At 51.4% G+C, this 23,928-nt stretch overlaps 1 protein-coding gene across 2 annotated transcripts in view; it reads left to right on the forward strand.

Annotated features, from left to right (window-relative positions):
• RNF220 (ring finger protein 220) overlaps window positions 1-23,928 on the forward strand; it is a 216,601-nt gene that overhangs the window by 158,388 nt on the left and 34,285 nt on the right. For both annotated transcript variants that reach the window (XM_059921197.1, XM_059921207.1), the window contains exon 2: window positions 22,199-22,331. In XM_059921197.1, coding sequence (XP_059777180.1) covers window positions 22,199-22,331 — 133 coding nt within the window. The remainder of the gene's footprint in view (window positions 1-22,198; window positions 22,332-23,928) is intronic.

Below are 23,928 nucleotides of genomic sequence, written 5' to 3' on the forward strand. Positions count from 1 at the left end.
TGACTTACACATCCCGACCTCCAACGGAACCTCACATCCCCCAGGAAGCCGGAGAGAGTGGTACAGTGGGGGGAGCATTCATGTGAATCCCAGCCCCTCCACTTCACTGCTGTGCGACCTTGGACAAGTCATCAAGCTTTTCTGAGCCCCAGTGTGCTTATCTGTGAAATAGAGATAACAAGCATATCCACCTCCTAAACGTGTAGTAATGTCAACCTTAATCTCACTTATGTTTCTCAAGAGTCACAGGTGACAGGATTACTGTCTCCTCTTTACCTGTGACAAAACAGGTTTAAAAACGTCAAAATCCCCATCCCTGTGTCTTACACTTCTCTGTCTCTCCCAATAGTTAAATTTAATATATATTAAAAACAACATCTACACTGGGAACCAGAAAGAACAAGATGATTCTAAGATCAGACCACTGCCCTCAGGGAGCTCCCGGTCTGGTGGGGGTATAGTGCAGGGAAAAGGGGTGCACACAATCAGTTGGTTTAAGTTAAGGCTTCAAGGATAAGTGTGCAGGCTGTGAACCCTGGTGCAAGTTAAGAGGCAAAGTGCTGGAGGAGAAACAGGTGAAGGTCATGGGCCCAAGGCAAAGCCAGATATGAGGACCGAGGTATGACCAGGATGGACAAAGCACAATGGGGCCGCTGTGTGTGGCTCTGTGACCGTGAGGGTGCTGGCCCCTCCAATGGGGCATGGTCCTCGGAAAATGCATTTCCTGTGGGAAGCCCTAAGCTGGGGAGCAGGCACCTGATGCTAGCACTCTCAGGCATGGTTTATGACATCCCAGCTCATCCATTCTTCATGTTAGAAGGGCCAGACTCCTCGGACAATCACCAATATGATGCCCGTGGTAGGGCGGGCAGCCCAGGCCCTGCTGGACAAGGAGTCTAGCTAGGGGGCTGAATGCCTTCCTCTGTCCGTCGTTGCTCCCACATGTCCCCCTGCTCCCAGACTTACAGTCCTCTGCTCTCCATGAAGCTGGGTATTCCCTATCCATTGGGGCCTTCCTCTCAATGACCCCTTCCCAGCCTTTAGGAGCCCCACTCTTCCTTGGTGCTTTCCCAACCCAATAGGGCCTTCCACCGTGGCCCTGAGGACTACCTGCTCTAGGCTACGTCTTGCATTGAACTTGAACTCGAGTGAGTCTCTGCTTTCTCCACCAGCCCCCTCCGGAATGCTTGCTCCCAGCAGGCCCAGGGCCGTATCAGCACCATCTCTGTTCTTGGAGCCCAGCCGCTCTCCCAGGGCTGCTAGCTCAGGGGGCCGTGGGGAGGGATGCTGCTGACACCAGAGGCAGAGAATAGGAAGGCCGGGGCGGGCGGTAGCCACCCCTCCGCTCATTCTCTCGTTTGACATCATCCACTGCGCCAGGCCTACTGAGAAAATAGAGAAGTAATGTGTAATCACAGTGTGACAGGTGAGGCCAGGAGGCTATGGGGACACAGAACCCAAAGGTCCGGAGGGTACCGCTTCTAGAGGAGCTCACCTTGAAGCTGAGCTCTGAAAGGCGGTGTTCCAGGCAGAGGAAACAAAGTGTAAAGCCCAAAGGCGAGAGGAAATGGCCCAGTTGAGAAACCGAAGGAACTCTGTGTGACCAGAGCATCGGTGTGAGGGCGAGAAGCGGTGAGGCAGGAGGCTGGCTGGGCACGCAGTGGTCTCCACGGGAGCGCCCCGCAGGCCTTGCTGAGGAACCGGGCCCTTCAGGTCCCCGCTCCATGATGTGCTGGCGGTGGGACTTCCCGTATCTCGCTTGGCTCCTCTGAGTCTGGGTTCCCCGGTCAGTGAAATGGGGGTAATAATCCCAGCTCCCTCACCAAGCACAGGGCTCAGGCCACTTTGTGCTGGGCCAGGACCGGCTTTTAGGGTGTGGTTACAGACATGGCTGAGACATGCCCTTCCACAAAGGGCTATTCTAGTCACCAGCCTCAGTTCCCTGTCTAAACGCTGAGAGGGCTCAATAACATGGAGAGGGTCTATGAGTCCTCCTGGCTCTGACATGCCAAGGCCGTGTTATCCCTGCCTCACAGCGCACCCTGGGCCCCTAATGCCTACAGAACAAAGGATGAGGGGAGCCCCCAGCAACCTTTATCTCCCAGACTCCAGTATTCCCTCCATCCGCCTTCTATTCCAGCCACACACTAGCCCTGCTGGGCTGTCTCTCAGCCTCTATCTTGGTCATGGCTCCACCCTTCCTTCTCTTGCCATCCTACACTCCAGACTTCTGGCGCCCCCTCCTCCAGGAAGCCCTCCACTCCTGCACATTGCGACCTCACTGTCCCCCTTAGCCCTTCTCACTTCAGCCTCGTAGTGGTATCTGCTGTGCCCAGCCTGAGAGCTTTGGAGCCTGGGCTGCACTTCTCTCCACAACCCCCAGAGCACTGGCTCCCAAACTTTGAGGGTGTTCCAGGACTAAGTTTGGAACTGCTCATGATAAAAATGAGAGAAAGAGAAAGGAAGGGACAGACCAATGGACAGAAGGAGAGAGGGCAGAGTCTCCCTTGAGCATTCCAGCCTGAGCCAGGGTAGTCTTCACCCAGATCCTCCCTCAGCCCTGCTCCACAATTAGAACTGAGAACTAGGACACGGGAGCCTGGGGCTGTGGCTTTCAGCCAGGGCCTGCTGGTTGAGGCTGGGCTCAGAGGCCCATGGCGCAGCTGGTACCAGGCTGTGCCTGGCCAGGCCTCCCGGCTGCCCCGCTGTCTCTGGCCCTCTTTGCACATAACCTCCAACCCAACCCCCCACGCAGCTGCCTTCCTCATGACACTGGCCTGTGTTGTCCTGATGACCGCTGACCGCTATGCCTGGGAGAGGGCTAGGCCCGCCCGGAAGGAGGGGTTCTAGAGCCTCTGGGCAGAGCCTCCCAAGGCTCCTGGTCCGCCTGCACTCCCAGGCCCACAGATGATCCCCAGCAGGTCAGGAAGACATGCGAAGACCTACTCTGTGCAAGTCTCTGGGCTTCAGGTTCTGCACACTCTTCTCATTCACTTGGTAAAGCAACCTGGTTGCCAGTATTATCATCCTCAGTCTCTAGGGATGAGGAAATGAAGACTCAGATAGAGCAAGGTACCAAAGGGTACATGGTTACTAGTGCAAAGTTGGGTTTCAAGACCAGGTCTGTCTGACCCCAGAACTCATGCGCCACCTTCCCAGGCTCCTCCCTAACTCCCGCTCCCTACCTTCAGCTCAGCCCTGGCCCCGGGATTCTGCCTACGACTGAGCCACCAGGACAGAATGCAGAGAGCACAGGTGGAGGGGATGCCAATGTGGAAAGAGATGAGGAGGCCACAAGCTTGAGGGGAGAGGAGATGTTTCTGGTGGGGGCACTGGGTCCAGAGCTGCCCTGGTAAGTGTCTCCTCTGGGTCATGGAAGCCCAGTAGGCACCCACAGAACAGTTCCAGGAACAGAACCTACCCAGTCTCCTCCCCCTACACAGACCCCCATTAATTCCCACAATTCAACAAAGGGAGACGAGGCCCCCCCTGCCTGTTCCCTCCCATGCACTAGACTTCGCAGTGGGCAGGAGACCGTTGGACCTACAGACCTACGCAGTCAGTCTTTGCTTCCTGATATGGATTACTTTGGCCAGATGTTTTTAGTGTAGTCGACAGAACACAGCACTGGACTATAGGAGCCAAAAGTTTCACTTTTAAGCTTACTAGCAACAGACAAGTACTTTTACCTTTCCCTATCTAAAGAAGCTGTCCCTATCTAAGGTGCTTAATATCCCAGGATATTAATAATAATAATAGCGAACACTTGACAAAGAGGGCTTATACGTGCCAGGCACTATTCGAATAACTTAAGCGTAGCCTTGTGAAATAAGTACTTTTAGTCTTTCCATTTTACTGATGAGAAAATTAAGGTACAGAGAAGTTAAGTAACTTTCCCAAGGTATTCAAGGGATCTTTTTTATTTAAATGGTTGATGAGAAAGTGACTTGTGAAACTATAGAGATATTTTGTAAATGTAGAAGTACTTTATAAATTCAGAGACTGTTTTCCTAAATAGAGATATTTGTAAGTTGGTGGGGGGGGGGTGCTTTTTAAAGGCAGAAGGGTTTGGTACATGCAGGAGTATTTTTTTTATTACACGACGCCTCAGTGTGAGAGATGGTTTTTCTCTGATTGGACCCACCTCCTCTACTACAGACTTGGGGAGTGGGTCACGGTGTGTAGCCCACCAGGGCAAGGCCAAATTGCTCCTATTTAAAACTGCATTCCTACTTAAAAAATCACAACATGTCAGACTTGGAAGGGGTAAATCCTTATAGTCCAGGTCACATAACTATCACCCCTGCAAGAATCAGCTTCTGTTGTGCCCAGGAGGGCCAGAGAGTAGACGGGGCTGGGAAAGAGGAAGTCTCCTTAGAGAAAACTTGATTTAGAAGAGAAGCCCTGGAGAGTGCTTTGCCTGCCCTACCCCACCACTCACCGTTCTCTTCACTTCACCCCACACACTCACACACACGTACACACATCCTCCCTGTTCACCTGCAGTCAGGGTTGGGCTAGTGTACATGCTTCCTCCCCACCTACCCCACATCCAGGAAATGGAGCCCTTAGAACAGAAAACATGGGGTAAGACACGTTACCCCAACAGCAAGGGGCCTTCCAGGAAGAGTGTGGGATGCCTATTCTCAACCGGACTGCTGAATTGCTTTTTCTCTCTGCCTGGGGGCAGATGCCTGAACATTGCTGAGGTCTGGATGAGCTTGTTGGAGGCATATGTCCACCGATCCTAGCGCCCCGCTGTCCTGGCTCAGGCTGGTATCTAGAAGAAAGGATAGCAGAGGACCTGGAGGTTGTCAGAGAGGACACTCAGTCTTGGGATAGAACTGAAGCAACGAGTAGCACAAGTGCTGGACTTAAGGGGGCACAAGAACTGGGCTGAGGTTGGCATCGAGATATAGCTCTGAAGGTGGTAGCTGGGATTATTAGGGGGAATTAGGATTGATTCAAGTTTAGATTGACGTTTAGGATTTGAGCTAGGAGGTAGGGCTGAGTTGACTCAGAGGACTGGGGTTAGGTTTTGCCTCAGGGTTTCCCTAGAAACTGCCTACTTCATGCAATCCAGCTGAGCCCATCTCCAAAAAAACGGGATCCTAATAGTTACCCTTGGCCTCTGGTCTGGGAGCTTTACTGAGGAAATAGGAGTGAGGGTGAGCATTGGCTTTGGAAGGGAGCAGAGTCAGTGTCCCCCAACTAGGGAGCCGTAGAGGTTACGGTCTCGGTCCTCAAAGGGTGGTCCACAGACCAGCAGCATCAGCTTCACCCAGGAGCTCTGTAGAAACGCAAAACCCTGGGATGGGCTCCAGAGCTATGGAATGAGAATTTACATTTTAACATGAACTCCCAAGTGTTCCACAGACACTTCCAGTTTGAGAAGCACTGGGGAAGCTTTCCTAGCAGGAAGGCCCGAGGTAGGGGTGGGAGAGGCCAAAGGACACCCAGCCCCTCGGCCTGCTCCAGGGCCCCCTGCCTGACAACCCCTCCCAGTGCTGGAGCCACAGCGACACCTACTGGCCACAGGCATCTAGGCTGCCCCCTCCAGGACATCTGGACCCTATGGTCCTGCTCTGCCTGGCCTCCACCCTGAAGCTGGCATTCCACAGTTCTGGGGGTCTGGCTTCCCCAGCAATGCTGCAGCAGGTGTAGGATGGGCCAGGGCCTCAGGGTGGAGCAGGGCTATGTGCAGGCTGAGGCTCTGGGGCCTCCGTGTGAAGAAGGCAGGACAGGTGAGCAAGTGTCCTCAGGCACATAGAACTCAGGTCACATCCCAGCCCTGGCGTTCTCTCCACACTCAACAGCACAGAACGCATGTTTGCACTCTTCTCTTAGATCCTCAGCCAAAATGGACAGGGTGCAGCTTCCCATCCCAATCAGCATCCAGCAGATGCCCCAGTGGGACTTGAACCTTTGTCTAAACAACTCTTCCTGGAAGCAGGCTTTTAGGAGCTACAACAATTGAAAAGCAACTCAGGGAAGGGGAGTCGCTGGACTATTTCTGGTCCAGGGTGGTGGTTGCTGGAGGAGACTCCCACGACAGAATTCTAAGTTAAAGCAGGAGGCTAAGGCCAAAGGGCAGAGGAGTAAGAGGATGGGGAAGGAAGCCAGCCCACCTCCAGGACAGGGCTCGAGACTCGCCCCAGGGGACCAGGCTGGTCCAGAGGGCCCCCTGGGTGCCAGGCTGCTGGGCCAGGGCCACCAGGATCGAGAGAGGGGCCTCCTTCTGGGCAGCAGTCATCCCCTCTCCCATCATTCCCAAATCTCAGTTATTGCCGGATGCCCCTCTAGTCTGCTCTCAGCTCTGAGGAGGGGTTTGCCTGAGAACTAAATGATTGTGATTGCCCACCAGTGTCTGCATTAGTGGTGATTAGTTAAAACATCAGAGTCTAAACAGTCAATTGGTTCTAATAATTAATACTATGGCTCAGCTGTGATTGAGAGAGGGTGATGGAGAGAGAGAAGAGAGGTGGAAAGAGGAGAGGGAGAGAGGATTGGCAGAGGAGCCCTAGCTCTTTAACTACCATTTCCTGACCCTCCCTCTGGTCCTGACGCCCCCCCTGGTGCCAGGGCACATCTGGCTCCTGATTCTGTGCGCTTACAAGACTTTTTAATAAGTTACATCACTGAGTTACCATAACCACCCTATTAATCTCCGTTTTACAGGTAAGAAGAATGAGGCACAGAAAGGTAAAAGCCAGTAGATGCTCAGTAACAACTTGGTAAATGAACAGATAAATAAATGCATGAAGTACCCAAAACTGAAAGCCAAACCCAGGTTAGCCTGACTCCAAAAATTTTGGGGGGACAGGATTATGGAGGGAAGAATTTGCAGAGACAAAGGAAAAAAGAGAAAACACACAGCCACTCTTCTCTCTCCCACCATCTCTCTCCTTATATATGCACTCCTCTCCCACACGTATTCCTCTCTGCCTCATCACAGAGATACACCTCTCTCTCTCTCTCCCTCTTTCTCTCATAGAAACCTCCATCATTCACCCCTCCCCCCATACTTCCCTCTCTCAATGTGCCGTTGTGTCCCATGCCCACTGGCCTCCGTAGTAAGTAAGCACTCAAAGAGCACTTGGGAATTGAAATAAACACACCCACCCTTTCCTCCCGCCTTCCCGCACACACCCACTCTCTTGCCCCCTCCACGAGTTAGGCCCAGAGGCCTCCAGCTGGGCTGTCTCTGGCTAGGCTTGCTAACCTTTGAACTGTCCCCAGATCTGGAAGGGCCACAGGGACCGCCCTGCCTGGCAGGGGCGGGGGCTCTAGCCCGTCTCCTTACTTATCCTGGAGCCGGCTCAGCCTCTCCCCACCCCCTCCCCAGGTCAGGCGCAGCCGCAGAGCCAGCGAGCAGGATGGCTGTGTGTGCATTGCTATTAATCACCCCTCCTGGTCCGCTAACGAGGCTAATGCGGTAAGTGACAATAGCCCATCTTGGTTCCTGATTTAGGGGCTCAGGACGGAAGCTGGGCTCCTGGGAGTGAAGACGTGAATTCTCCACGACACTAAACCTTCAAATAAATCTCCTCCAGTCAGAGAAGCCCAGGGCACTAAATCCCACGCGCCAGTAATTGAAACCCTTAGAGCTTTCTCGGGTAGGGAAATTGCTGAGAAAGAGCAGCCAGGGGTTCCGGGTGGGGTGGCAGGCCAGCACAGAGGCCGCAGAGGGCCCTGTGACAGAGGAGGCTGCTGGGGACCCTCCCTGAGCACGTGGGTATCTGCCTGTCCTGGGGGGTATGTCTGTCTGTCAGTGTTTCCAGACGTGGGATTTTACTGTCTGGTGGCCACTGCCCACTCTCTTCCCACCGTCTATGAACACTTGGTATTTTTGTGGGACAGCAGTTATGGAGCTTCTGTCTTTTGAGAGCCTCTGCCTTTTGAAACCCTTGCGGCCTCTGCCTCTCATTGACCATGAAAGCCAGGCTTCATTTAAGCAAAAGGAATTTTCAGCATCACCTCAATTGCCTTCCTTCCCCTCTTCCCACCTCTCTCACCCCCACCCACCCCATCTTTCCCTCCCCTTCTGTCCCTTTAAGTCCTCCTCCCATTAACTGGGTCACTGAATCATTCAACAGTCACTACCACTCTGTGCCAGACCTTCTTCAGGGTCCTGAGTGTACCAGGATGAGTCAGATAATTTCCCTGCCCTCAAGGAGCTCAGAGTTTACCAGGAGAGACAGATGGATAAAGAAATAATTGCAATATTATCCGATGTGTGCAATAATCAAGGTGTAGACATATAAGAAATATAACATGAAATAGAGGAATTCCCTATCAGGGAAATCTTCAGAGAGGAAGTATTGTCCGAGTGTGGTCTTAAAGAATAAATAGGAGTTACAAGTTGCCCATGGGGAGATGGATGTCATGGGCATTATTGGCAGTGAGAATTATAAGTGAACAGCTAGGTCTTGTCCAGCCATACATAGCACACAGCATTGCTGGAAGGGATATGAGACTGGAGAGAGACTGTCTGATAAGGAGTTCAGGATTTATGCTGTGGGCTTTGGGAGCCAAGGAAGGGTCTTAAGTAGCTGAATGATAGGATCCAATTTGTGTTTTTGGAATATCCTTCTTGCTGTAGAGATAGATAGAAATGGATTAGAGGGGAGAGAGATGCATTAGGAAACTTAAGAGTAAAGACTGGAGATGATGATGCCTGAACGAGGGCACTGCAGAAAAGAAGATGGTTCCAGGGTACTTAGGAGGTAAAAACAGCTACGATGTTGATTTACTGCACGTAGGGGCCTGAGTCGAGAGTAAGAGTCCAGATTGCCGATTTAGGGAATTCTGTGGGTGCTGGTGCCAGCCACTGAAGTTGAAAAACAGGAGGAGGGCAGGTCTAGAGGAAGATAAGTCTTGTTTCAGGCACGTTGAGCTTGAAGAGCCTGTGGGACATCCACGTAGAGAATCTGGTGTACAGTGATTCATAAGGTTCAGGACTGGAGGTACAAATTGAGGAAATGAAACCAGAGTAGAGATCACGCTGAGAGTGTGCAGAGAGGGGAGTGGATGATGGCGAGGATGACAGCTAACATCAGAGGAAGGAGAGTGGTTGAGAGCAGGGGCTCCACTATAGCACTGCCTGGGTGGAAAGTCCAGCAACACCACTTACCAGGTAACCATGGCAAGTTACAGAACTTCTTATGCCTCTGTGTCCTCATTTATAAAATGAAGGGGGTGGTGAGGAATGGCACAATGCCTGGCACATGGTAAGCATTTGATCAATGTTATCACTTCCCTTCCTCCTCATCTATTCAACTCCTACTTATCCATCACATCTCAGCTTGTGTCTCTTTCTCAGTGAAGCCTTTCTGGATTCCTCTGAGCAGGGCAAATCTCCATATTATAGGCTCCCATAACCCTGTTCACCTCTCTTTGACACAACTGCAACGTTACAATTATTTGTAAAATTATTTTATTGCATGCTTCCTCACTGCTTTGCAAGCTCCATAAGGATATAGATTTCGTGGTATCCTTAGACCTTGGTGTAGTGCCTCACACATGGAAAACACCCAATACATATGTATCGAATTAATAAATGAATATAGCTGCAGTTCCATCATATTTGGCAAACGATGACCATCAAGGATCTGACTGAGAGCAGATTGATTGAGAGTAGGGTGAGGGGGATGAAAATCAGACTGCAATGAGTTTATAAGTGCTTGGGAGATAAAGGAGTATGGACAGCAAGCAAGACTCCTTGGAGCATCTTAGGTGAAAAGGGAAGCAGAAGGAAAGGGCATTAGCTACAAGGTGCCATAAGAAAGAGAGGGATGCATTGTTGATACTGTTGTAACGGGGGAGACTAGAGGATGTATATGCTGATGGAGGGAAGCATGAGGAGGGAAAGGGGAGGACGCAGGAGAGAGGGGAGAACAGGACAGCTTCCTGAGGAATGTGGGCAGGAAAGGGATTCTGAGTCCAGGAGAAGGGATTAAGCTAAAACAGGATGGTGAATACCTCTTGCCCTGAAACTGGAAGAGGAAACAAGGAAGTGAGTTTGGGTCTGGAAGTTGAGGGAATTTGTGCCTAAGGACTTCAAATTTCTGAGTGAAGTAGGCAGTGACGCCACCTAGAAAGAGAGAGAGGGACAGAAGATGGGGAGGGGGACTCGAGACAGTAAAATATTATTGGATTGTCTCTGTGGGAAGGGGAGACAGAGCTGACCAAGGGCATGGAAGAGGATTGCTTAGTAGTGCTGAGATTGGAAACTATGAATTTTTATTGGCACATCTCTGCGTGGTTTTGTGATTTTCCCCAGCTGCGCTGAGCCGCCTGTGTGTCTGAGACAAAAAGGAGATTAGCTGGGTTGTGGAGAAGGCAAAGGAAGTAAAGAGGTTGAATATGTTGACAAGGGGGTGTTGCAGTGATGCGCCCTGGGGTCCAGGCTAGAATCCATGAGTAAGTGGTCTCAGGAGGTGGGAGGAGGATAGAGAGAGAGAAGCAAGTGTGATGGGTACAAGGCCATGAGAGGGCTGGGGGAGAGGGAGTTCTTTCACAGAGCAATTTAGGTTGTTGACAAGGTCCTCCAGGGGGAAGTGGAATACAGGAAAAAATAACAGGAGCTGAGGAGGTCAGGGCAGTGACAGGGCTCGGGGTGACAGGTGAGTGTCAAAGTCCTTGGCAGATGTGGAGAAGGGGGATAACAGTGATGAGGGATGCAGCATGGTACTTGCGCTCAGAGCCCAATGGGTAGAGAAGCAGTGGTCTGAAAGCAACAGTGAGCACTAAGGAAGACACTGACCCCACCTCCTGGCCTGAGGAACCTGGAGTTGGCAGAAAAACAGCCAGCACTGGAGAGGACTGCCGGGAAGTGGTGTCTCTGGGGAATATACCAGCTTTCCGGGAAAGTGAAGAGAGGAAGTAAAGGGAGTATCTAGGGAACGAGGATGGAGAGGATTTTATTGGCATGGTACTCAGTCCCAGAGAGCGTGATGGGAAGATGGTCAAGAGCTTCCTCCATCCCCTCCTTTCCCAGCATCTCTCCTAGGACTGTCTGCATCTCTAGCCCACCTCCCCCACTTGACATCACTCCTCCAGTACCATCTACTCCCCAGCCCACCTCCCACATGCATGTTCCCCATCCCATCCTCACGTCCCTCCCTCCTCTTCCCACACCTCCTCCCCAGTTCTCTCCTCCCCAAACCCTCTTCCTGCCCTGCCCCACCCCAGCCGGCCTGAGTGAGCAGGAACCCCTGCACCTTCATTTCTCAGGTCACTGCTTGGCTAATGGGCTATTAATTTGCTCAATCGTCCCCTGTGAGGCAAACTCAATTTCTGCCAGCCAGTCGTCCCTCCCTGTCGACAGCGTGATTGATTGGAGGAACAGCTGTCACCGCCCGGCTGCCTGCTCCCTGCCTCCTTCCCCGCAAGTCCCCGCCACCCCTCCTCCTCGGGCCGCCGCCCCGCGCCCACAGAGGCAGCGCACCCCTGCCACCTGCCCAAGGATCTGTCGCCAGCAATGAAAAATGACAGAAATATTTAAGGACAAATAAGGCTTCCCAACGCAATTGAAAATGATTACAGGCAGCTAACAGATGGGGCCAATCTGATGCGCAGCAGCAAATCAAATCGAATTTCCTTATCGGCGTATTATTTTAGGCGTTATCTGGCACGTTGATGCAGTTATCAATTCAATTTCAGCCGCCGGTCCGCTGTTTACTGTCTCGGCTTTGCTGGGAAAAGGTAAACATGCTCAGCCCAGCAAATTAATTTCTGGCTGAAGCCAGAGGCTACAAAGAACTGCTCCGCAGGACTCACGGCCCCCACCTTGGCCCTGGGCTACAGTGGGCCAGGCTGGCTGGGCCTGGGGCAGGCCAGAGCTTGCCCAGAGAGCAGAAGCCCCACTAGCTGCCTGCCCCTGCCTGGCCCCATCCCCAAGCAGGATTCAGGGCTCCTAGCGGGCTGAGGTGACCGCTGTTGGCTCCGCGGCTGGTGCCAGGGAGAGGTGAAGGTCTCCCATTAATTCTCAGCTAAAAATGACAAATTCATCTTGGACGACAATTAAATGAAGTCAGTAATTGATGCTAATTGATCTCCAGATGCAAGGGCTCCCCTCAGCCTTAGCAGCACGTGGCTGTCTTGCTCACTCTGCCCACCCCAGCCCTTGCACACCCCCAGCCCTCCACTTTTCTCTCCTCCTCTCTTGGTCCTGGCACACCCCGTGGGCTCTGGGGCTCTGGACCCCAGAGGTCAGTGGGTGACAGCTGGCCGGGGCTAGGCTAGCAGGCAGCACCCAAGGCCAAGAAGCTGGCCCACTGCCCATCCAGCTCTGCAGGCACTTGTAATCAGTGCCCCAACTTCCCCCCATGAGCTTAGAAGGCAGGTAACGCTGCCCTCCTCGGCGCTTCAGGATTTACTGCCCACAGCTGCGGAGGTTCCCACTTCATTTTTATAAGCCCATCGTCAGAGCCAGCAGGGGGTAAAGCACACTTGGATTTGCTTTAAACAGTCCAGTCCTAGCATTTTGGCTCCAAAGCAAGGAAGACACTGGGGGAGAATGAAGTGTGTGGGGAGAGTGTCCGGGGGTACTCAGTCTACACTTGCATATATACGTGTGCTCACATGTGTTTATCTAGAAGGGAACAAATACCCACACTTGTCCGAGCACATGCGTGTGCCAGTGCCCACACGTGCGTGTGTGTGTCCAGACATTTAAGAGGATATGTGTGCATGTCTATATGTGGATATTGTCCTGAACTGGGCCCTTTTCTGCAGTTCATAATAAAGCCTAATCCCAGGGAACTCTGGGAAGCCCACCCGCCGTACCCACCACTGGCCTGGCCCAGCACAGGGCACTGTCTGGAAGTCATTAGCTAAGGGAGGAGGGAAACTTAGCTAAGAGGAGAGAGGCTGCAGTTGTGTTTGGGGCAGCCAAGGTCAATGGTGTGAAATAGCTGTGACCCCTGAAGCCCCACCAGCCTCTCAACAGTCTGGCTGGTGCACTTGGCTGGAGCAAATGCTCATGGGGCCAAGCATCTAGGGTCCATGCCCAAAACTCAGTGAGCTTGATTATGCCTTGGCCCAGAGCCCTTGGTTCCAGCTAGAGCCCAAGCGTGAGCCTAGACTACCCACAGGCTGACCTCCTCCTGGCTGTCTTGCAGATGTTTGCCATTGGCCACCCAAGAGCCATGTCTGGCTCAATCCAGGCCCCCTCTATTGCTAGAGACAGTAAATAGCATCCATCACAATAGGGGTCAGGGCACCAGCCCAGCTCCTGTTTCACAAGAACCTGGAGCTGGCAGGAGGCCATGTGGAATGGGCAATGCCAATCTGAGTTTCTGCCAGCAGAGTAGAGGGAGAAGGGAAGATGGCAAGGGCATGTGGGCATGAACATGTCACCCCTATGAATTCTACCTGAGTGTATATGTCACGCGTCAGGGAGCCAGTGCTGTGTGAGGGGGTCCTCCTTATGCAAGGAAGAGGAGCAAGGGAAGAAGAGCATATACAATAGGATAGATGACCAGACCAGACCAGGGGCGAGGTAGGGGCAAGGAACCAGACAAAACCCCCTCAATGTCTCCCAGCTAACATCTGCATCTTCTGGGGGTTTAGCAAGGTCAGTGATCACTTATTCATTTATTCAAGGAATATCTTTTGGTTCCTACTTTTACTACTACTATCCTCTTACTTTGGGCTATGCCCTCTGCTAGACACTGGGGCTATAGCAGTAAACAAGTTACTCCCTGACCTCAAGAAATTTACATTCTAAAGAGAGCAACAGACACATGATAGGCAATTATAATACTGTGTGACCAGAGGTAGCACAAGAAGCTGTGGGAACGCAGAGGAGGCACCTAGTGCAGTCTGGAGGAGTCGGGAAAGGCTCCCTGGAAGAAAGAATTCAGAGTCTTAAAGGATGAGTAAGATTTAGCCAGCCTGTGCAAATGGTCCCTGCCATATCCTTTTTGGTTGCTTGGCAAGCCCAAAGCAGAGACAGATAGGCCTATTTGGTTCCAAGTGACTCTGGAACTGCTAAAAATGTCACCAGACCACCAGCCACTGCCCTGGGGTCTGGGCAGGAGGGTGCACAGCTGTTTTCAGGGCACCCCTGGGCACTGGCGGATAAGGATGGGCCATAGCTAAATACACGTCTCCCCTCTGCCTGCCCCACCCCCACCTCCTCGATCAGGGATGCCTATTAATCCTGACAAATGATGACTTACGAACATGTAATGCAAACTGATTCATCATACATTCAAATCCACCGCCCCGCCCCAGCGGGAGGCCCCAGCCAGACAAGTGTATTACACGGATAATGTATTTGACGTATTAATAAAACCAGCCGCATTGCTCTGGCGCGGGGACTGGGGAATGCCAATATACGATGACAGATCACATATTGATGAAATCCAGATGTTTGGAATCATAGTCTTGGGGCCTTGTTCATATTGACTGAAGGTAAAAAATGCCATCTGTCAGCATGTTAACTCTTCCTGTCCCACGCTCAGCAGAGGCACCAATCACGGTTTTCTGGAGAGAAGAGAAGGAAGAGGGGAATGAGTGAGAGGGCAGAGTGGTGGCTTGGATGGATGTGGTGGGGTAGATGGTTGTACCATGGACATGATGGGTGGAAGGGACACTTTTCATGCCTTGTGTTCTTAACCTCTAAGCAGCATGCGACCCTATTGATGACGCTCCCCCCTCCGTGAAACTCTTCCTTTCTTGGCTTTGATGACATCACCTTGTTTTCATCCTCCTCTTGGCTGTTCCTTCTTAGTCTTCAATGACTTAAACTTCCTCCACCTGTTGGAGTTACTCAGGGTTCTGTTCCAGCCTCTTCTTACTGTACACTCTCGCCCTAGGTGATCTCACCTACTCTTAACTTTTGTTGAGTATTTATCATATGCAAGACATTGTTCTAGACACAGAACATGCAGTGGTGAATTTCAGTCTTTATCTATATGTCAGCGTCTTCAGTTCTATAATTCTAGCTCTGGCTCACATATAGTGCCTACTCAGCATTTTCACAGGGTTGCCTTAACAGTTCCTCAAAGTAAGTTTATCCAAAACTGAACTCATTTTCTTCCTTACCAAGCTTACTGCTCTTCCTCCTGTTCCACAAGTCAGTAAATGGTCTACACCTAGCAGTTGCTCAAGTCAGGCAGCTTGGAGTCATCCTTGACTCCTCTCTGTCCTTGAACCCCCATGTCCAATCCACCCGCTTCTGTTCATCTCCAGCATCATCCACATCATCTCACTAGAGCAGGTCACCTTCATGTCTCACCTGAGTTAGTCAGATAACCTCCTAGATGGCCTTCCTGCACTTGATCTTGTCCCCTTAGACCATTCTCCGCTTTGCAGTTAGAATGATCCTTTTAAGATGCAAGTCTGGGACTTCCCTGGTGGCGCAGTGGTTAAGAATCCGCCTGCCAATGCAGGGCACACGGTTTCGAGCCCTGGTCCGGGAAGATCCCATGTGCCGTGGAGCAACTAAGCCCGTGCGCCACAACTACCGAGCTGGTGCTCTAGAGCCTGCGAGCCACAACTACTGAGCCTGCGTGCCACAACTACTGAAGCCTGCACACCTAGAGCCTGTGCTCCGCAACAAGAGAAGCCACCACAATGAGAAGCCCGCGCACCGCAACAAAGAGTAGCCCCCACTCGCGACAACTAGAGAAGGCCCGCGCTCAGCAACAAAGACCCAACGCAGCCAAAAATAAATAAATTTTAAAAAAAGATGCAAGTCTGATATGTCACTCCCCTGCTTAAAATTCTTCAATGGCTTCTCACTGTATGTTAAAAAATAATAATAATAAGCCAAAATCATTAACATAGTTGAAAAGTCTTCCAGGATCTGGCCTCTCTTTCAACAGCTCTCAGTGCTCTGCCCCTCACTCTCTGCTCCAGCCATACTGGACCCTTTTCAATTCTTCACTTAGGCTTTCTCCCCTCTGTACCTTCAAACATGCTGTTTTCTATCTAGAACACTACTTCACCATCATTGCTTGACTGGTTCCCAGTCATTCTTCAAGACTGCTTAAATGTCACTTATTTCACCTCCCAGACCAGATGATATACTCCCATAGTTCCACGTACTTGCCTTGTTCTAAGACCACGCTGGGGATGTTTGTTGAACGTCTCTATCCACAGTTAGTTCTTAAGCTCCCTGAGGGCAGACAGTGTGTCTGTCTGTTCATTACTGCATGGTATCCATACTGTAGCAGACCCATCTTTGGTACTCAATTGACATTTGTCAATGATTATTGAATCATTCCCGAGGTGGGTGGATAGCTAGGTAGGTAGCTGGGTATTATGCAGTGGTTAAGAGCACTGGCTTTGGAGTCAGACAAATATGGATTTAAATCTCTGCTCTGAACCTTCCAGCTCTGTCATTTCACTGTTCTGAGCTCCGTTTTCCTCATCAGTGCGATAGAGACAGATTAATTATACCTACCTCATTGGACTGTTGTAAGGATTAAATGAGATTACATATGTGCAGCATTAAACCTACAGCCTAACATATAATAGCACTCAATAAACTGTTATTATTATTAATGGGCAGATAATGTTTAAGTGGATGGATGGATATATTGACAAACAAACCAGTAAATAGTTATATAGGTATGGATGGATAGGAAGAAGGAACTCCATGGAAGCCAAAAGGGCCAGGGTACCTACTGAGTGGTACACAATCTTGATCATAGCAGGGAAGAAGGCTGGATACAGGGCAAGGCCAGGCTGGTGTCAGGATGGGGTAGATCCAGGCACAAACAGCAAACTGTGCTAGTGTCCTACTAGAGATAATAGTGACTCAGCACACAGCCCTGATTTAACTAGATCCTGAGAGTTAGTTGTTATTATCCCTGTTTCAGACAAGAAGAAACTAAAGCTCAGAAGTGTTAAATGATTTGCCTAATGTCTCACAGCTAGTAAGAGGCAACTCTGTTGAATGTTGCTTGAAGGCTCTTGGTCACCAGGAAATGGAAGCCCTTCGGTCGGGATTGCAGGAGGAAAAGGGTGGAGCACACACATATGTACACATAAACACACATGTACACACACGTACATACTCTTGAAAGTCCCAGCCTCCATTGCCAGTTGTCATTAGAGTTACCCTCCCCCTCATTTTAATCCTCCCCATTCTTAAGTCAGGCACCAGTCAGTCAAGCTCTGCCTTTTGCGGTCCGTGGAAAAAAGATAATGAAGTTGGGGTTTGCTGCTTGAATAAACAGAGAGGCAAGAATGGAACCCACAGGCAGCAGAACTGGGACAAAACTAAACAGGCCAAGCTGGAGAGGCAATCACATGGTTGGGAGTTGCAGGGCCGGATGTGGGTTAGTGATCTAGGAAGGGAGGGTTTTCTCTTTGAATGAGACCCTCATCCTCCAGGGCCCAGTTCTGCACCAGGCCTCACTATGGAAGGTGGCAGAGAAGGAGCAGCTGTGCCGGCCCTTGAGCTCCCAGTGGTCAGCAGTTCCCAACAGAGGGGCACAACAGAGGGCTGATCCTGGACCCCAGGTACCTGAGGCCTTGATCCAAGGCTTGAGGGCCGGACTAGCTGGAGCCTGGCCCAGGCCAGGGAAAAGCTACTTGGCTCAACTGCCCCTCGTCAGCAGGCCAGTCCCCCCAGCTTACAACCGCAGGCAGTCACTTCCTGGTGGAGCTGGCTGTTTCCTGGTGGGGAGGTATCCCGGCAGCTCAGAAAGCGGAAGGGACCGTCTGGAGGCCCCACAACTAAGGGGCCTCCAGGCAGGGCCTGACTCAGCCCTGACTCTCTGCTCTTTGAGCTGGCAGTGCCCCGTGTGAGGCTGAGGGTAGGGTCAGGCCGCTCTGCTCCCTGCTCTCCTCCTGCCTGGGGGATACCTGCGGCAGACGGAGAGGTGGAGGTGGCAGGAGCAGCGGAGCCGGCGGCGGGGTGGCTGGAGGGAGGTGCGGTAATGAATGTGGACGGGAGGCGGAATGAGCGATCCATCTTTGCATGGGAGGGGAGGGGAGGGGGCCGCGCGCCTTCCCCCCACACACTCACACACTCAATCAGGCGCTGTCAGACCTCCGGCCGCCTGGCATTTTGGTGAAGAATCTCTCAGCTAAAAATTGTTGTCAGTCCCATTTCCTCGTTATCAGTGCAAGGGCTGAGGCAGCGCCCGGGGATTAGCAGAAGCGAGCGCCCGCACCGCCATCCACTGCCGATAACACCGGGCCTCGTGCCTCACCTCCCCCATTCATCATCTTTAGCAGTGACAGCCCGTCCCAGTCCCTGTCCCCATCCCCTCATGCTTCCCGCGTCTCCCCACGATGCTGCTCAGCCTGGCTCCTGACCTCCCTGGAGAGCCAGGCCTCCTGAAGAGGGACGGGATTCAACCTAGGCCCCTCGGACCTAGACCCACCTGTGGCCGAGGGCTTGGCCAGCTGTGGGGTGGGGGGGCGGGGTCAGGAGTGAGGAATGCTCAAGGAGAAGATGCTTTCTGACAGCCCGCCGCTGGTGGGCTCGGTCTGCCTACCTGCGATGCTGGCAGCGGTGTTGGAGAAGGGATTCCTGCATTAGATGGGCAGCTGGACTAAGGATTTCTGGAAGCCTCTCCAGCCTGAGATGGACTCCCAGATACTGGGAACTGTGGAAGGGAAGAGCCAAAGGATGACTAGGAAGAGTAGGGGGTTGAAGACTTTGTTCCCACCCCTGCAAGACCACAGCCCCTTCCTTTTGGCCATCCCCAGCGGTTTTATGGCCCGTTTTATGGCCACCGTAATGGCTCAGGTCAAAAGCTTCAGGGAGTTGTATTCTGGGAATTATGCAAACGAGGAGCAGGCCCAGGGCCAGAGTATGGATTTTGTCATTAAACCTGGGCAGGCCATGTCGTTAGTGCAGTAAAACCCACGTCATGACCACAGGTCTCAATATAAAATTATAGGGAACACAGCGGGGGAGGGGAAGCAGGGGGCCCACAGCCATGCTGACACCTGCCATTCCAGCCCCTGAGAAAATAGGGGTGGGATGGAGGGCACAGGCTGCAGGGTCCCTCCGCTGATCCCTGTGAGTGCTGTTCCTGAAGCTGGGAGCCAGGAAGAGGACCCATTGTCCCAAAAGGGAAACTGAGGCCAACATCAGAAAAGTAGAAGATCCCTGTTAACAAAGCAGATGAACTGAGAACAGGTATACGGGAATGCTGGTGCCTGCTCCCAGGTGTAGAGGGAGGAACCTGGGCTCTAGGAAGCCCTAAGAGCCATACTTGGTATCCCAGGCTGAGAGGGGCTGAAATCCTGATATTTCCACCTCAGCTCCTAGCCCATGCCCTAGATCCTACTCTTTCTCCATTCGTCTCTCTTACCATTTCCCCTCTTATGCCCAGATCCTTCCTCAGTGCTTGGTTTCAACAGCCTTGTCAACTCTCCCTTTTTCATCCTTCATGCCTGCCATCAAGCAATGCCCACCCCCCATCCCCCCCGGCTGGGTCCTACCACCCTCCTCTGGCCCCTTCCTGCCCACCCCCACAAGCACCCATTCATGCCTCCCTCAGCCCTGACCAGGGCTGCACTGACTGCAATCATTGATTTTCTTTTTCAGCTTTCCCACTAGTTTGTGATCTCCTTGAGGCCAGGAATGTGTTATCTTTATCTCGGAGAAAGAGATAAAGATATCTCAGTTTCTCATAGAATAATACCTGATGTAGAATAATTGTTTGATAAGTGTTTGCTGAATGAATAAATAAATGAAGCAATGAGATCAAGAGCCAGGTAGAGGCCCCTGTCTAGTTCTGAGCCTCAGTTTCCCCATCTGTAAAATAAAGATAATGGCCTGCAGAATTTCTAGGGCCTCACTCACCTCTGAGATTTTCTGGCTGAATGAAGTTAGAATGAGCTTAGACTCCTCATCTCCCCACTCCCAGACCGGGACCACATCTGCTTCTTTTACTCAGAGCTGCCTTCCAGCTGTCCCCTGAGCATCTGAGGCACAGCCACCAGGGCACATGATCAGTAGAGTCCCTTCCCTTCCTCACAGACCTAGCCACACCAACTAGAGCCATCCCAACCCGACCCCGGCACACACAAAGCCTCCACAGCTGACATCCCAGCTCTGCAAAGGTCATCTTGCTTCTGGGACAGTTAGCTCTTCGTTCCTACCTCTCCTCCTTCCCCTCCTCTTCTCCACTGTCTCATTTCATCGTTGAGCATCTAATCTATGCCAGGTCTTTTTTCTATTGTCTATAGATTAAAAGATGGTTAAGAAATGGTCCCCACCCACAAGAAACTCACAACTCAATCATTCATTCATTCATTCCTTTGCTCCCATTCTCTGCCTGGAACTCTTCTAAGGCACATCTCAAATTTCATTTCTTTGGTTAAACCTTCTCTTTTTCCACTCCTCAAAACACACACCCAGAATGAATCACTCCCTCCTCTGAGCTCTCAGATGACCTAGTCTGGGCATCCAGGAGAGCCGTGATCACCCTCAGTCTTGTGTCAAAAGGAGGTGGGTTCTTGTGTTCAGCCTGAACTGGGAATTCCCTCAGGCATAGGGTTACTAGACTTAGCAAATAGAAATACAGGACGTCTCGGTAAATTTGAATTCTAGAAAATAGATGAATAAGTTTTAACATAAGTATATCCTGTGCAATAGTTGAGACATATTTATACTAAAAAATTATTCATTATTTATGTGAAATTCAACTGGGCATCTTGTATTTTATCTGGCAACCCTACTGAAGCAACCATTTTAATCATCACTGGCGTGGCCCTTTATCTCTCTAAAAGCTAATTTGACCCTCCCTAAACACCAGAGGAAAGAAGAAGCAAGGAGAAAGATGTGGCCTTAAGCTAAAGAAGTCCTTCCTACAGTCAGAGTTTACATGGATAGACAGGGATGTTTCTAGATGAATAGGGCTCTTCAACACTGTGCCTGTTAGCAGAGGCCAAGGGAGCACTGGCTGGGGACAGTGGCAAGGGAGGGGGTTTAGGTACCCCAATGGGTGCACTAGGCAACCTTCAGGCCCCTTCCTAGCACAGTGTGCTCTGGTTACCATCAGGGACAGAGTGGGAACAGAGTTCAGGCTCCCAGCGGGCCCCCAAGTCAGCATAGCCAGTGCTAAACCCACGTGTGGCTGTGTATTGGGGGTACACAATTTAAAGGGCATTTTGGAGGGGAAGAGCTCAGAATCTGTTATACTCACAGAGGCCAATGAGGTTATCCAAGTGAGAGGGAGTGAGACTTGAACTGGGAGAATGTAGATTCCAGGAATATTGAAGCAGAATGGAGAGGACTTGGTGGTTAAATGAATGTGGGAAGGGGAGTAAGGCCAGGGAGGGGGCCGAGGGCGAGGCGAAGGTTACTGGCTTGGGTGACCAGGTGAATGCAGGTGTCTTTCACTGAGAAGAGCACTGCTGAAGAGGGCGGGGAGGGGAAAGTGAAGAAGCTGAAGTACTCAATTATGGATTGTTGAGTTTCAGATTTTTGTGGGACATTCAGGCATTTATGTCCATTAGGCATTTGGATATAGGGGTCTGAAGAACACGGGAGGGATCTGGCATAGAGAAATGGATTCTGGAGTCAGCAGGGCACAGGTGGGAGTGATGGCCATAAGAATGAACAAGATCATCCCAAATGCAGAGGGAGGAGAGGAGAGGCCATGGAAAGAAGCATGGGGGAAAATGAGGAACTGGGAGAGGATGCCACCCTGGCAGTCACCCAGGTCCTTTTCTGTCTTTCCCACTCAACTGTGAGCGCCTCAGTTTCAGGGACTAGATCTGATTATATTCTGTGTCCCCACCACTCTGCACTAGGCCTGGTTCAGTGAAGACATCAATGTTTGTTGAATGACTGCAGGAAAGAATCCCCTTTCTCCTCTTCTCTTCCTTCTCCCGCTTTGGGGAGTGTGAAAGCAGTGAGGCTAAGGTAGAGACAGAGAGGGCCCTGGATACTCTGGGTGATGGTGTGATTAAACAAGACCTGCTTCACTAACGTGTGAAATGAAGTGATCAAGGTTTGATTGCACAGAGCATTGATTGCGTCCTGATAGATTTCCGAGAGGGGCAGCTGGCTGGGGAGGTGCCGTGCACAGCCACAGCCTCTGGAACTGCAAAGCTGAGTGATGTTCATGGGCTCTGAGACCCTCAGGCTCACCCTTCCTCTAGGCCAAGAAGCCCTAGGAGGTAGCAGCCGGCTTGGAGTGGAGGATTGGGACAAGGCATTTCCATCCACATATAGCCGGGCTTATATGTCTGTCTCTTCTTCCCTTACCAGGTAAGAAAAAGGCAGCAGCACTGTTTGACAGCCAGGCCCCTATTTGCCCCATCTGCCAGGTCCTGCTGAGGCCCAGCGAGCTGCAGGAGCATATGGAACAAGAACTGGAGCAGCTGGCGCAGCTGCCTGCCAGGTAAGCCACCTGACGGGGAGCCTGCCCGCCGGACGCCTCCACTCGGGGTTCTGGCCAACAGGTCCCAGCCTTTTGGCAGAAGGCAAGACCCTGCTGCCATTCTCCACTCTGCTTTCAATCCTCAGCTCCACCAGCTGAATGGTGCTGCCTTTCTCTTCTTGCTCTGTTTTTGGAGATGTGAGGAGAGTGAGCCTCAGCCTCAAAAGGGCACAAGAGGAGCTGGAGAGGGGAGGAGCCTCGGGGCAGGGTAACGGAAGCAGGGACCGGGCCTGGCAGCTCCCCCAGAAGTGCAGCCTGGGGTTGCCATCCACCTTCTCTATGAATCTCAAGGTCTGAAAGGTGACAATTTTGAGAACGTGCTCCGGCGTGTCCCCCCTGCTCCGCCCCACCTCCCTTGTCCCTGCCTGAAGGACCGCGCGGAGGCTCCTCCCAGGCCCTTGTGGAGGAGCCATGGTTGTTAAAGGCAGCAGGGGAGGTGTGTAGCAAATTACCCCAAAGCTTAGCGGTTTAAAGCAACCATTTCATGGTGCTTGTGGAATCTGTGGGGTCAGGAATTCAGACAGAGCACAGAGGGGGTGGCTTGTGTCTGCTTCATGATATCTGGGGCCCCAGCTGGGAAGACATGGTGGCTGGAAGCTGGGATCACCTGGCTGCTTCATTCACATGTCTGGTGGTTGATGTTGGCTGTCAGCTAGGACTTCAGCTGGGGCCGTAACCAAAGCACCTACACATGGCTTCTCCTTGTGGCCTGTGCTTCCTCATAGCATGGCAGCTTAGGGCTCGAAAGCAAATGTTCCAGTCAACTAGAGGGAAGCTGGACCACCATTTATAACCTAGCCTCAGAAATCACTTAACATCACTTCTGCTGTCCTCTCTTGGTTGAGGCAGTATTAGCCCACCCAGATTTTAGGGGCAAGGACACACACCCCACCTTTTGATGGAGAAGTGGCAAGCTCCTATTACAGAAGAGCATGTAGGATGGGAGACATGGTCATAGCCATCTTTGGGGAAAAGGGGAATACAGTCTCTTCCACTACTCCCAATCCCACCCCTTGTTCAGTTCAAGTCACCAGACTTGACTGATCTTCCTTCCTCTACCCTCTCACCTAATCCCCCGTGCAGGGTGCAGGGGACCAAAGGTGAATCAGAAATGGTCCCATGTAAGTTGGTGCAGCCACTATGGAAAACAGTATGGAGGTTCCTCAGAAAACTAAAAATAGAGCTACCATATGATCCAGCAATCCCACTCCTGGGCATATACCCAGACAAAAGTATAATTCAAAAAGATACATGCACCCCTATGTTCACAGCAGAACTATTCACAATAGCCAAAACATGGAAACAACCTAAATGTCCATCAACAGATGAATGGATAAAGAAGATGTGGTACATATATACAATGGAATACTACTCAGCCATAAAAAAACCACAATGAAATAATGCTGTTTGCAGCAACATGGATGGACCTAGAGATTATCATACTAAGTGAAGTCAGGAAAAGAAAGACAAATACCATATGATATCACTTATATGTGGAATCTAAATTATGGCACAAATGAACCTATCTACAAAACAGAAACAGACTCACAGACATAGA

The sequence above is a fragment of the Balaenoptera ricei genome, chromosome 1, assembly GCF_028023285.1.
Source record: "Balaenoptera ricei isolate mBalRic1 chromosome 1, mBalRic1.hap2, whole genome shotgun sequence".
NCBI classification, from domain to species: domain Eukaryota; kingdom Metazoa; phylum Chordata; class Mammalia; order Artiodactyla; family Balaenopteridae; genus Balaenoptera; species Balaenoptera ricei.